This window comes from Nansenia antarctica (assembly GCF_963989245.1).
Source record: "Nansenia antarctica genome assembly, chromosome: 8".
In the NCBI taxonomy this organism is placed as follows: Eukaryota; Metazoa; Chordata; class Actinopteri; order Argentiniformes; family Microstomatidae; genus Nansenia; species Nansenia antarctica.
In genome coordinates this window covers 41,047,917-41,060,416 of record NC_137678.1, presented here as the reverse complement: position 1 = coordinate 41,060,416, position 12,500 = coordinate 41,047,917, and the positions used below count along the sequence as shown (strand labels likewise).

The 12,500-nt window shown below is 47.4% G+C and overlaps 2 protein-coding genes and 1 pseudogene across 3 annotated transcripts in view; all 3 read right to left on the bottom strand.

Annotated features, from left to right (window-relative positions):
• LOC308164200 (fibulin-1-like) overlaps positions 1 to 687 on the bottom strand; it is a gene marked incomplete at both ends in the record, with an annotated part of 9,477 nt that extends 8,790 nt beyond the window's left edge. Inside the window, one exon of the mRNA XM_080538342.1 lies at positions 665 to 687. Coding sequence (XP_080394468.1) covers positions 665 to 687 — 23 coding nt within the window. The remainder of the gene's footprint in view (positions 1 to 664) is intronic.
• Positions 688 to 749: 62 nt separating this feature from the next.
• LOC308164199 lies at positions 750 to 9,823 on the bottom strand (annotated as a pseudogene). The gene is made up of 13 exons: positions 9,799 to 9,823; positions 8,791 to 9,259; positions 8,161 to 8,298; positions 7,662 to 7,791; positions 7,381 to 7,438; positions 5,916 to 6,057; positions 5,736 to 5,813; positions 5,395 to 5,552; positions 5,161 to 5,284; positions 4,865 to 4,939; positions 4,603 to 4,758; positions 3,391 to 3,822; positions 750 to 833 (listed from the first exon to the last, which is right to left on the bottom strand). The product of its transcript is annotated as an uncharacterized misc_RNA (transcript).
• Positions 9,824 to 10,579: 756 nt separating this feature from the next.
• The window catches only part of LOC308164198 (fibulin-1-like), a gene marked incomplete at both ends in the record, with an annotated part of 28,684 nt that continues 26,763 nt past the window's right edge, over positions 10,580 to 12,500 (bottom strand). The window contains 3 exons of the mRNA XM_080538341.1: positions 10,580 to 10,976; positions 11,578 to 11,698; positions 12,000 to 12,131. Of these exons, the coding sequence (XP_080394467.1) occupies positions 10,580 to 10,976; positions 11,578 to 11,698; positions 12,000 to 12,131 (650 nt within the window). The remainder of the gene's footprint in view (positions 10,977 to 11,577; positions 11,699 to 11,999; positions 12,132 to 12,500) is intronic.

Genomic DNA, 12,500 nt, shown 5'->3' with positions numbered 1-12,500 from the left:
GGGGACAGTCCTTTGCCTTATGCCAGTGCGTTTCCCTAGGAGCCTGATTGCTTATGGGGAATAACTGTTCGACATCGGCTATGGTACCATTCCCCCGACGGCAGTAGTTCGAACAATTTCCGATTTGGATGGCTGGGGTCCTTGATACTCCTGAGGGCCTTACTGACACACCGGTCGCTGTAGGCGTCATGGATGGAGGATAGCACACAACCGCTGATCTTCTCGGCTACTTTCTACTTTGCCACACTGACATTGAGCCCGTCCTCTGATTTTAACCTCTACCAGCCTCCCCCGGTACACGTACACTACAGTGACAAAACGTCAACCCACATGTTCCTCATGTCTCCATCACTAATAGTTCAGTTGCCATTTTCACCCCCAGAGAGAGCTGTTTTACAGGCACCCCGGGGATCTGAAGTGCAGAAGGCTCCAGGCGGAGACTTTGCTCCTGTACATACGTGGCAATCTACCCCAGCAGGGTTTGGTTGTAAGGGGGGTGGGTGGGAGAGTAGTTGAGGCGGAACTGGGGCTTTAAAACGCCTAGGGGGTATTTCCTGTATTTAATGACACCATCACCTCTCCATAGACATACCACCTCTTTCTTCACCATTGTAAACGCAGCCTTTATTCACTATTGACGTTGGAATATATGTCAAAACGTCACCTCCACTTGTCGTATATAATCATTATGGCAAGATCAAACTGTTTGAAGTACAGCATGTCCTCATTTCTGGGCTGTGTTGCTCTAGCTACAAAGGCAGGGGCCCCTTGTGAACCGTCACCTCCTGAAGACCCATCATGCTGTCTCTAAAACCAGGTGTTCCTTCCCTCACCTGCAGATGTGGGAAGATGAAATGAGGGGGAGGGCTGTACATTCTTGTCCTCCGAGCGCCCAGTCCCTCCCATCCGTACAGCAGGCCATCAGTGTGGGCTGCTCAGGCTCTGAACCCATTGATATAGGATGAGATGGGTTTGGACAAAAGAGTGAGACAGAGGTAATACTTGTGAAGGTGGGATTGGAAAGTAGACCTGTTATACTCTCACAAGTGGACAAAGTGGCTGAATGAGTCAAGCTATAGGCACATTTCACATGATGCATGAAAGTAATACATTTTAGATTCCTTAAAATAACCCACATAGGTCATGTGTTACACAAAATAATCAAACAGAAAATATTTTGTAGATATGTAAATTTTAATCCAACAGTCCCAATACTAATCACCTATATATTTGCTCACCGTATACCCATAATTCCCACTCGATTCAAATGAATCAGTAACAATAGGGCAATAACCCATTCGTTCCATTTCCTACCTTCCCCATTCAGAACTCCATATAAAGAAAACAATATCAATATCCACGGCGCCATTGGATTCCTTGAAAGCGCCTTTCCACTCTGTTTATTCCCGATTTAAATAATTTATTATAGCATATACAGTGCGTCCTAAACGGGTCCTCCCGAGTGTATACCGTCAAAAGAGTGACGAGCGGAGACAGTGAGGACGGTAGCTGTGGGAAGTTCATTGATTGCGGTTGTGTAGCAAGACAGCTCGAATAATCTCGCCTTGAGTTTTGGGGGCGTGCATAGGGCCAACACTGAGGTTAACGATGTCATTTTTCCCAGTCATGTAAAACACAGCGAGAGGGGGAGATAGAGGGAACTGCGTTCACTAGATCGCCAAAGCCACTGTGCGTAATTTGACGCACTCCTCTTTATCTCTGGATTGTGCCTAACGGAGATACAGAAGTGTTTGCATTGACCAATACGACTTTTCTGTCTGTCTGTGGAATGAGGAGCCTAATCACAGTACAGACAATGCATGTGAAATACACTCATTCATTATATCATTACTCTCATGAGTAATGTGCTTAGTGTGCTGTGTGTGTGTGTGTGTGTGTGTGTGTGTGTGTGTGTGTGTGTGTGTGTGTGTGTGTGTGTGTGTGTGAGAGAGAGTTCAAATTTGGATTCTCAGCATGTCTTGGTGTTATCTTTGCCCTGATAAGGCAGGACTGCAGTATTGACATGGACAAGGTTGAAAGTGATGCTATTTTTTTTTTTAAACAATAAGGCCGTCTTAAACTAATTAACAGACGATGGGAAGTCGGTGGATTACCGTAAGCCTCCAAAAGGTACTTACGGTACCAAGGTTCGACACGAAACAACAAATGAAACATGACAACAAGGACACGTGGGAGCGACAATTCTTTTTTACATGCCAGAAAGCAAGCAGCACCACCAGAGAACACCATCTTTCAATGCTTGGGAATAATTGAAACCTTTTGGACCCCTATGCAATGAATACATTCTTGAGAGTACTTTCTTTTACAATTGTACTGTACTAGAGTAGTATTCGACTAAATAGCACAGCATCACAAAAAAATAACTAACAGTAAAAAAAGTCTTAAGATAATATAACACGGTAAAACCTAAATCCAGAAGCTCGATCGAATATGAAGACAATATGTTTGCTTTTCATGCATTTCTTTCGGATTCTATTCAGTTCATCTATTTAAAAGTTGGTATTGAATACTATTGCAGCACCTATTATAAATACTGTAAATACACTTAATCTATACAGAGGCCGACAACATGAAGATAAGTGGATATTGGAGGACAACATATTCGTAATGGGCATCACTTTTGTGCTTTAAGAGTTACTGTAGAAAGTCATCAGCACAGTTGCTACTTCCCTCCAGGGAAAAAAACAACAACAAAAAAGGTTTGTACACTGCATCGTTCAACTATGTACACGACCATGTAACACAGCTAGCTGTTTTCATTATTGCAAATGATATAAAAGTGTCTAATGCAGAAAACAGCGTTCCCTGTTTTTCCGAGGACATTTCCTGTATAGAAAAAAAGTGGAAGAAACGGATTCATCCTTCTTCGACGTTGGCTGCCTCCTCTTCCTCCTTCCCCTCATCTTCTTTGGTTGAGACTTCGGGGCTAGAAGTCCCCTTCGTTTCAGGAGGGGGGTCGTCTGAGCTGTCTGGGGGGGGTTGGGGGGGCTCCTCGCTGGGGGGGTCGGGTGGAGGAGGACTCGAAGGATCTAGAGCTTCAGCAAGAACATCGGGAGGCAGATCATCTTCCACAGGAGACGTTTCTTCTTCAAAACTCTCTTCTAAGGGTGGTATTCCTTCGTCCTCCATCCCTCCATCCACTGGAGGTTTCCCCTCATCCCTCTCTTTTTCCACAGGTGTCTCCTCTTCTCTCTCTTCTTCCACGGGAGCCTTCTCCTCTTCTCTCTCTTCTTCCACGGGAGCCTTCTCCTCTTCTCTCTCTTCTTCCACGGGAGCCTTCTCCTCTTCTCTCTCTTCTTCCACGGGAGCCTTCTCCTCTTCTCTCTCTTCTTCCACGGGAGCCTTCTCCTCTTCTCTCTCTTCTTCCACGGGAGCCTTCTCCTCTTCTTTCTCCTCTTCCACAGGAGCTTTCTCCTCTTCCATCTCTTCTTCCTCAGGAGCTTTCTCCTCTTCTATCGCTTCTTCCTCAGGAGCTTTCTCCTCTTCCATCTCTTCTTCCACCGGAGGTATTCCCTCTTCCATCTCCTCCTCCACAGGTGCAGTCCCTTCCTCAATAGCGGGTGTATCTTCCTCAATAGCGGGCGGCATTCCTTCCTCGACCGGGGTTAACAGTAAGTCGTCCTCCACAGGGGGCATATCCCCTTCCATCGGCTGCAACCCTTCTTCATTCTCGTCTTCCACAGGGGGTATCATCCCCTCTTCCTTGCCTCCGGGAAATATCCTGCCTGGGAAAAGGATCCTCAGCTGTTCCTCAAAGTACTCCTCCAGGTAAAGACCTGCTCCTCCCACCTCTGTGTCCGCCTGCCACAGGGAATAGAAAGTAGAGGGATTAAGACGCCCGTCCGATCAATAACGATTTAATCATTCCCACTGGGACTATATGTGTGGTGGCCTGGGAAAACCCTTCACATGGTGGCATTTTGACATTTTCATTTTTTAATATTTCCATAAATTAGAAGTTCTCAGCTATTCATAACTGGTTGACTGAGATAGCCCTTTATTTTAAAAAGTTATGAGCATTTTAATGTATCATGTCAAAAAAAGTGAAAGATGAGAAATGCTGCCCCCATGCTGCCCCCGACCCCTTTCTCCTCCGGGTCGGGGGAGGAGCCTATGCAGATCGGCTGGTCTCGTTTGTCTGCTTGTGATGCAGACAAACTACCCACCACAAAAACATAAAAATAAGTACTTTCTCTTTTGTTTTCTTAAAATGTTTATTCACCATAATGTAGTATGGAGTTCAAAGTACTAGAATACCACATAATATCAAAATCGCCAAAATCGCGATTTCCGTCTATTTTTGCTCTTTGCCACGAACGAACGCCAGCGACATCCGACGGGTTTTCCCAGGCCACCACACATATATTCTGGAAAATGTATGCACTCGCTGCATTTGGAGAAAAGCATAATCTAAATGGCATATTATATTATAAATACATTTTTGTTCAAGCTCAAAACACAACATTGTTGTTGTGTGGGTATAAACTTTCCCCTTTCCTTCCTCTACAGTAACCCAACTGTATATGTTGATGTCTTGGTTTAACAGTCTCATAGCATGTGTGTTGTTTTGTGTCGCCATACCTTATAAAACTTGGCACAGTTCTTGAATATCAGCCTGATGTCCGACACAAACTCCTCCGCGCTGGCGTAGCGGCGCCTCTCCGTGCTCTCCAGCTTGCTCTTCACCATCGACAGGTCCATGGGGGTCTCGATCAGCTCCTTGTAGTCACGCGTCCCCTGTACGTACAGCGACAAGAGGAGGACATTGAGTTCACAGTTAGGGTTAGGGTTTACCAAGCAAACATCAACGAGGGGCAGTGTTGATGAGCAGGTCAAGTCTTACCGATCGTGAAGACGCCTCCTGGAAGTCTGTGCTGAGCTCGTTGCAGTAGAGGCGTAATAAACTTCTCTCACATTTCTGCAGGTTGTAGGAAAACAACTGAGAAGTTTAGTAGTCTGGAGTCTTGTTGTTGACACATGAGATCTCAGACTTGTGTGCATAGTTCCATTTCTTGTTTCAAGTTTCAAGTTTCACGTATAAATTGTGGGAAAAAAAGTATATTGTGTGTATAAAATAAGAGACAAACTGTAAAATGATGGATCATTCTCATAAAAAGGAGGGGAATGAAGTGAGCATACCAGTCTATCAATCGATGGGAAGCCTTCGGAGCCCGGTTCCTCCTTCACAGGCTGAGACACCCCTTTGCTGTCGTACGCCACCTCAGAGCTCAGGTCACGGCAGAAGGAGCAGAACCACGCTCCACTGGGAACACATGAGGAGTTAGCATTAGCTTGCTAAAACGCTATGCTAGCGTGGCTACTTTGTGTGTGTGTGTGTGTGTGTGTGTGTGTGTGTGTGTGTTTTCCCATTACCTGGGAGACTCTTTCAGGGTGGGGATGTGACAGTTAAGATGGAAGACTTTGGGACACTTGTCACAGCAGAGCAGCTCTCCTCCGTTCTGACACACAGCGCACCAGTCCTCGTTAGGGTCCTCGTCAGGCCCCGGGGTCTTCTCTGGCTGGAGCTGGACCTGGATCTGCACCACGGGCTGCACTTCGACCTGCACCTGAATCTTGGGTTGGAACTGGGGCGGCTGGGCCTCCACCTGGACCTCGATCTGGGGGTGCTCTGCCTGCTGCTTCTGCTGCTGCTGCTCTGGGGCCGGGTCAGGGACAGGGACGGGGACGGGGACTAGGTGGGGAAGGGGCCCTGGGGCGGGGGGAGACTCTCGAGGGGGGGGCTGGGACTGCACCCCTGTACTGCTGTCTGGAAGGCTGGCCCCAACGTAGGACTGTATCTGGGATGGCAAAAGACACACGAGACATTCGTATACATACAGACTCTTTGTCACATACAGAACACCGGGACGTCAGGTCACAACGGCCAAACTGACCCTGAGAAAGTGCACATCGTCGTCATCCTCCGGCTCGTCCTTGATGACGATGATGGGCCCGGGGGACGACCTCCGTCTCCGCTTGGCTGAGGACCCTGATGCTCCACCTGCCGGATGCTCCACCCGCTTCCAGGAGACAGTCCTTCAGGAGGACAACCACGGGAGAGATTACAGAGGGGAGAGGGGGGGTGGGGGCAGTGAGACACATTGTGACACACGTTAGCTGCCTTTCAATAGCCATGCCCAGTGTGTGCCAAGGCTTTGGTAGCAGCAGCCAGCTCAGACTCAATGCCCGGCGCTTCAAGCTTAGTCTTGTCAAGCTTAGTCTTGTCTTGCTCCAAGGCCGGGAGTGACTGTGGAAAAGCAATTGGCCTTGGCACGCACCGGCATGCACAGCGCAAGTCCTGCTGTGTAAAACGGGGGTTCAGTCCCGGGGTAAAACATTGTAGATTTCAGGTGTTCACAACTGAATAGTTAAAGGTGCAATATGTAACTTTTCCTACTTGAAAATGGGGAAACAAAATAACTAAATCAACTAAGTCACTAAATAACAATGCTGAATCATTAGTTATGATGCATTGGTAGTCTGTGACTGCCAGCTGCCAAGACCCTGCCTTTCTGCCGGAATTTCCTTTTTCTAAATGTTTGTGTCTGCAAAATGCTTCTACCCCTTGCTGTGGGCATGTAACTTGCCCCTAACCTAAACAAAACAAAAAATATATATACATAATTCCGGCATTATACTGGCAATTTGCTGCAATCCGCCGTAGATTGAAGACCGATCCCTTCAGGCTACATCTTATTTGTCCCTCCTAAAGACCTCCTCATCCCCACTACCCCCCTGTAGAGTTTCTCTATTAAAAAAAACTAATTATTTGTTCTTCTAGCATTGTAACTGCAAATGGCCCCTGGTCATAGCATAGATTACCTTTTCTTACGATGACTGATGGATAGATGATTCACTTATTTAGACACATGTATTTGTTGTAAGTCGCTTTGGATAAAGGCGTCTGCTAAATTCCAGAAATGTAAATGTAGTGCCCCGCGGTGGTGTAGCGGTCTAAGCACTGGCCACTAGTGCAAGCTGCCCACCGGGGACTGGGATCGAATCCCAGCTCGCCAGATCCGGATATGGCTGGGGCACACACGGGGAGCGGCATATTGGGCGGCCGCTCCCGAGGGCGGTATAGGAGTATTTCCGGACAAGGATCCGTCGCGCAACAGCGCCCCCGGGGTGCCGGAATAACGGTGCTGGGCTCGAGGAGCCAGTCAGCTAGTCTGCCTGGCGGCCTCCTCTGGGACTGCCGGCCACGGGGTCGTGCGGCGGATCCTTCGCAATAGGCAGGGGATAATTGGATGCTAGGTTGGGTTCAATTGGCTACCAAATTGGGTGAAAAAGGGGATAAAATCAACAAACAAAAAAACAAAACTTTTTGTAAATGTGAATGTAAATGTGTTCACCTACCCTGTACTTGTTTCTGTAGAGGAGGGTTTGGCCATGGGTGAATTCTGTCTTCCTTGTGCTTGGGAGAGAAAGAGGTGTTATTCATAGACTACTTATTGGCTTGATGGTTGTGGACTTATTGTCATTCAGTTATGTTTGAAATGTCAACCAAGTTTATTATTTATTTATTTTTAAATTCATCTATCTATCTATCTATCTATCTATCTTTATCTCCATCTCTGTCTATTTATCTACCTATATATCTATTTATCTATCTATCTATCCTGTAGGGAGAGGCGTACCGGTTCTGTCTGGGGCGGTGGTGGGCAGGCCCTGGGAGAAGCTGGGCCTGGGGATGGAGATGGAGACGGTGGGCTGGGCAGAACCACCCGCCTCACTCCTCTTCATGTAGGACCCCTCCATCATGTTTCGCTGAGAAACACACACACACAACCAAAGTCTTGCTGATCATCACGCAATGCAGAGTAGTCAATTACACTGTCAAACACTTTCAAATACTTAAGTTTAGGCTTAAGCCTAGTCCTTGACTAAATCACACTTTTAATGTAAAATCTCCATTGAAGATGCTTTTTAGTGTAGGACTAGGTTTAAGCCCTGTCTGTGAAACCGGCCATTGATTTAGTTTGCCTTGAACAGTGGACTAATAAAATAGACCAAACTAAATTCAAGTATTTGACCCAGTTTGATCCTCAAGCACAGCTGGTACACAGGTACATATTTGTCCACACCCACAGGTGCATATCTGACCACACCCACAGGTACATATTTGACCACACCCACCTGGTGTAAAGAGCTTTGGGTGCTGACAGGTCCTGTGTTAGAGATTGTTGCATTGTGGGAGTAGCGTGATGCACCCTGTAGCATGGGGTCCATTGGTTTGGGGGGGAAGCTAGAGTTGTGTATGAGATCCCTCAGTGACTAGAATGGGATTTGGGGGGGTGGGGGGGGTGGAGAGAAACAGACAGACATGAGAGAACATTAAAACATTTTTTACCTATTCTCCTCAACATCGATAACAAGTACTGCAGACACAATAACAAAAATCGGACAACATAACATTTGGTGCCGTCATAGCGGTCTGTGACTATATTTTATCACAACTGAAATACAATGTTTGGTTATTATAGTACATTCTCTTTGATAAGAACAATACTGTATCTAAAACAACTTCTAAAAAGAGACGAGGAATTGAGAGCCAGAGTTCGTGGAGGTTTTCACGCTTCAGCAAACTACTGCAGGAGGGGTACTAAACAACCAAGACAAATATCCATGAAAGAAAGGCTTCAAACTTCTCAACGGTTAATGTTAGACACAATTTAGAGACATATATGTTTACACCCACACACATACACACAGACAGACACACAGACACACACACACAGACACACACACACACACACACACACACACCTGAGGGGGGAAGCCTGCGTTGTGAAGTATAGACGTGGGGCTCCTGGTGTTGGGGTTGGGGTGTGGGTGGGCCCCGTATCTCCGGCTCTGTTGCTGCTGCTGTTGCTGTTGCTGCTGCTGCTGCTGCTGCTGCTGCTGCACGATGCTGGGGTGACCTTGAGACGGAGAGCCCCCCTGGAGGGGCCTGGTGGGGGGCTGGGGGGCTGGGGGCCCCCGGGGCCTGGAAGCCTCACGTTCTGGTACCAGGACCAGTGGTTGGGTGGGGGCTGTCGGTTGGGCTGCTGGGCAAGCTTCTCCACCTGCATCTGGAGCTGGGCCAGAGTGCTCTGGCGCTGTTGCTGGGTGGACCCGGCAGGGAAGTGTGCCCCAGAAGGGCCCTCACCTCTGGGGCCGGGCTGGTTAGGATGCTGGGGGAAGCCCTGCATGGAGCTGGGCTGGCGGCCTGGGATTCTCTCCACCACCAGAGACCCTTCAGAGAAGTCAGAGAGTCTTCAGGGAAAGGGGTTTGTAATTAGCCCCTAGCAGGTGGGTCCAAGTTTGCCTTTAGGTCTCAGGGCCAAAGCCACGGAAATTATTGTGTGGTTTCCAATGCCCGTGCCTTGCCGCAGAGGGGAAATCTAGAACGCAGGAGTGGTACAGAGAGACCAAACGTCATCTGAGGTGAGTCTACAAGAAGACCAGGGAGACAAGGTGAAGACTGTAAAAAGCCCAGAGAAGGGAATCCCATCGGAAATATCCAATACGTCTCAATACATCTCTCAATAAATAGGCCTGCAAAAAAATGCATTCCATATGCCATATGCATTCCATATTCCATATGCAAAAAAATGCATTCCAGACCGTAAAGGAAAAGCCGATCACTGGTCGTCTCCCTGCTGGCTCTGTCTGTCTGGCCGATTTACAGTTACTTGTGTTTTCACATCATTGATAACCACCCAACACCAACACTAAAAGCATAATCCATCTTGCAAGCTGTAACCTTACCCCACCGCTAATTGAGCAACTCACCACTGGCCAGAGACCAGGTACCCATAAATAAGTGCCATGCTTATTTTAGTTTTTCCGTTAAAGAGGGGCATCCTTGATCCTCTGTAAAAAGTAATTTTGGCAGGGCTTTAGGCTTTAGGAAATATAACAAATCACCATAATTTATTATTGCGGCAGTACGGTGCTGTGGTATGACTGGCATAACTGGCGTTGCGCTAAAAAGGTCATTGTTATATGGATGGATATAGCCAATTATTCACATTAGTGACTGGTGATTAGAAAGCAAATAGTCGTTTTTGTCTGTCAAATTCATTTTAATCACAAAGGAATACAACTGACATTTACACAATTAAAAACAAAGCTGCCATGGATGTCATGAGGTAGGCTAGTATTTAGTATAGTTGACTGAGGTCAATATTGGTCAATGATGTGATTCAATGAAACAATGTAACAATATCTATGACATTAGTCTTGACTCACTGAAATGATGCACCCATACAGTATGAGTGGTCTGTTGTACTCTTTACACTGCTAAAGAGCACCACCTAGTGGCCATTCAATACCAAAACACCCATGGCCACATTACTTTCACCACATCACCATACAGTATACTGTATATATTAGATAAATAAAAAGATGGTGTCATTATAGCCAAACAGGGAGATAGAGGTACACAGGTAGTGTAGCTGAATAGCTCAGATCTGCAACATGATGGTCAACTCCAGCCAGAGTTATAGAGAGACAGTCTCTATGTGTGAGTCTAGCTCAAGCCATTTCCCAACGGTGAGGAAACACTAACATTTCACACAAACGGCAGTCTCCTGGCGAATGGCGAAGGCTGCTCGCGGGTGACGAACACAGCGATCTTGGCCATGTAGAGGTGAACCTTCCCGTAGCGAACCAGCCTCATCTCCACCGTAAGGAGGAAGTCCCTGGGTTCCGGAACGGCGGTGCGCAGCGATATCACTCCGCCGCCGTGGGCCTGTCTCTGAGCCAGGAAGTGGCCATCCTCGTCTCCGGCCGCGATGTCCAGCTGGATGACGTCCCCGGCGACAGAGTTGGAAGGGCCCATGCGGAAGACGTCGACGGGCACGGGGGTGTGGGTGGGGAAGGTGATGTTGTAGAAGGAGATTCTCAGAGGGAGAGACAAACACGCGGGGGGATCCAGGGCGTACGCGCAAGTGACGCGTTCGCAATGGCTGGAGGGGGGCAAACGAAGGGAGGGAGGGAGGGAGGGAGGGAGGGAGGGGGGTACAAAATATAGGGTAGTGGCACACAAATGGAGAAATGAGTATGTGGCGAGAATCAGGGGCTATGTGACGATTCTGGTCAGGCATTTTCTCACCATCAACTAGAGTCCGCCACTAGAGACTAGAGAGTCCAGAGAGTCACAGCTCCCAACCATAATATAGTAACAATATATTATAAGCCATTTAGCTGACGTTTTTATCTAAAGCGACTTATATTGCAGTGAGCGCATACATTTTTCAGTATATATGGTCCCAGCGGGAATCGAACCCCAAACCTAAGTGTTGTTAGCGCCATGAGAACATCAGTCATAGCCACGTGGCCTGGGACGTGCCACAGACAGGATCCAGCCCAATCAGACCAATATAATAATAATAATAATAATGTATGCCATAATAATAAATGCTTTTATCCAAAGCGACTTACATTGCAGTGAGTGCATACCTTTTTTTAGTATAGATCAGTATACTGTATATCTAGGACAAGACCAGGAGAGAGAAAAGAAAGAAAGAAAGAAAGAAAGAAAGTAAGACAGTCATCCTGACTCCTCACCCATCTGTGCGACGGAAGTCGTCGGGACACTGGAAGGACAGACAGCGGTACGCCCCCTGCAGGTTGAAGCAGGACTCTGTCCCAGAGCAGGTGTGAGTCCCTGCTATACACTCGTCGATATCTGGACACACAAAGAGCGGAGGTTATGGGAGGTTATGGGAGGTTATGGGAGTGTTTCACTCGACGCATGACATGACGTTGTAATTGTAGTACGTCTAACACACAAGCTCATACACACACGCGCGGACACACAGACACACATGTCATACATACATACACACACACACACATACCTACATAGATACACACACACACACAATAATAGTGTAGCGGTGGATGTGTGGAAAGGAGGGAGGGGGTGTGTGTGTGTGTGTGTGTGTGTGTGTGTGTGCGTGTGCGTGTGTGTGTGTGAGTGTCCTGACCCTGGCAGGTGCGTCCATTGGGGCCCATGGTGTAGCCTGTCGGCGGGCAGATGCAGTGGAAGCTCCCAGGAGTGTTAGAACAGCGGTAGGAACACACGTGGCCCCCCATGGGGAGAGCACACTCGTCAAGATCTGAGGAGAGACAACAACAGAGGATATTTTTTAAATTTGTATTAATATTATTTTTTAGGGCTTTTCTGCTTTTTATTGGGATAAGGACAGTAGAAGGATTGACAGGAAGGATGGGTGAGAGAGAGAGGATGACATGCAGGATATGTCGATGGCCGGAATGGAACCAGGGATGTTGCGATGATGATGGCATGCGCCTTAGTGTGCGACGCCACTTACGCGCCCAGAAGCTAATGTTTTAAGCACGCAACGTCAGAGATAAAGAAAGCTTTGCTGCCTTGGAACACACGTGGCTGGATTTTAGATACATGTGATTTTCACATGTATGAACATTCTCCACCCCTGTTAGAGTTAAAGACGATGTTTTCATAA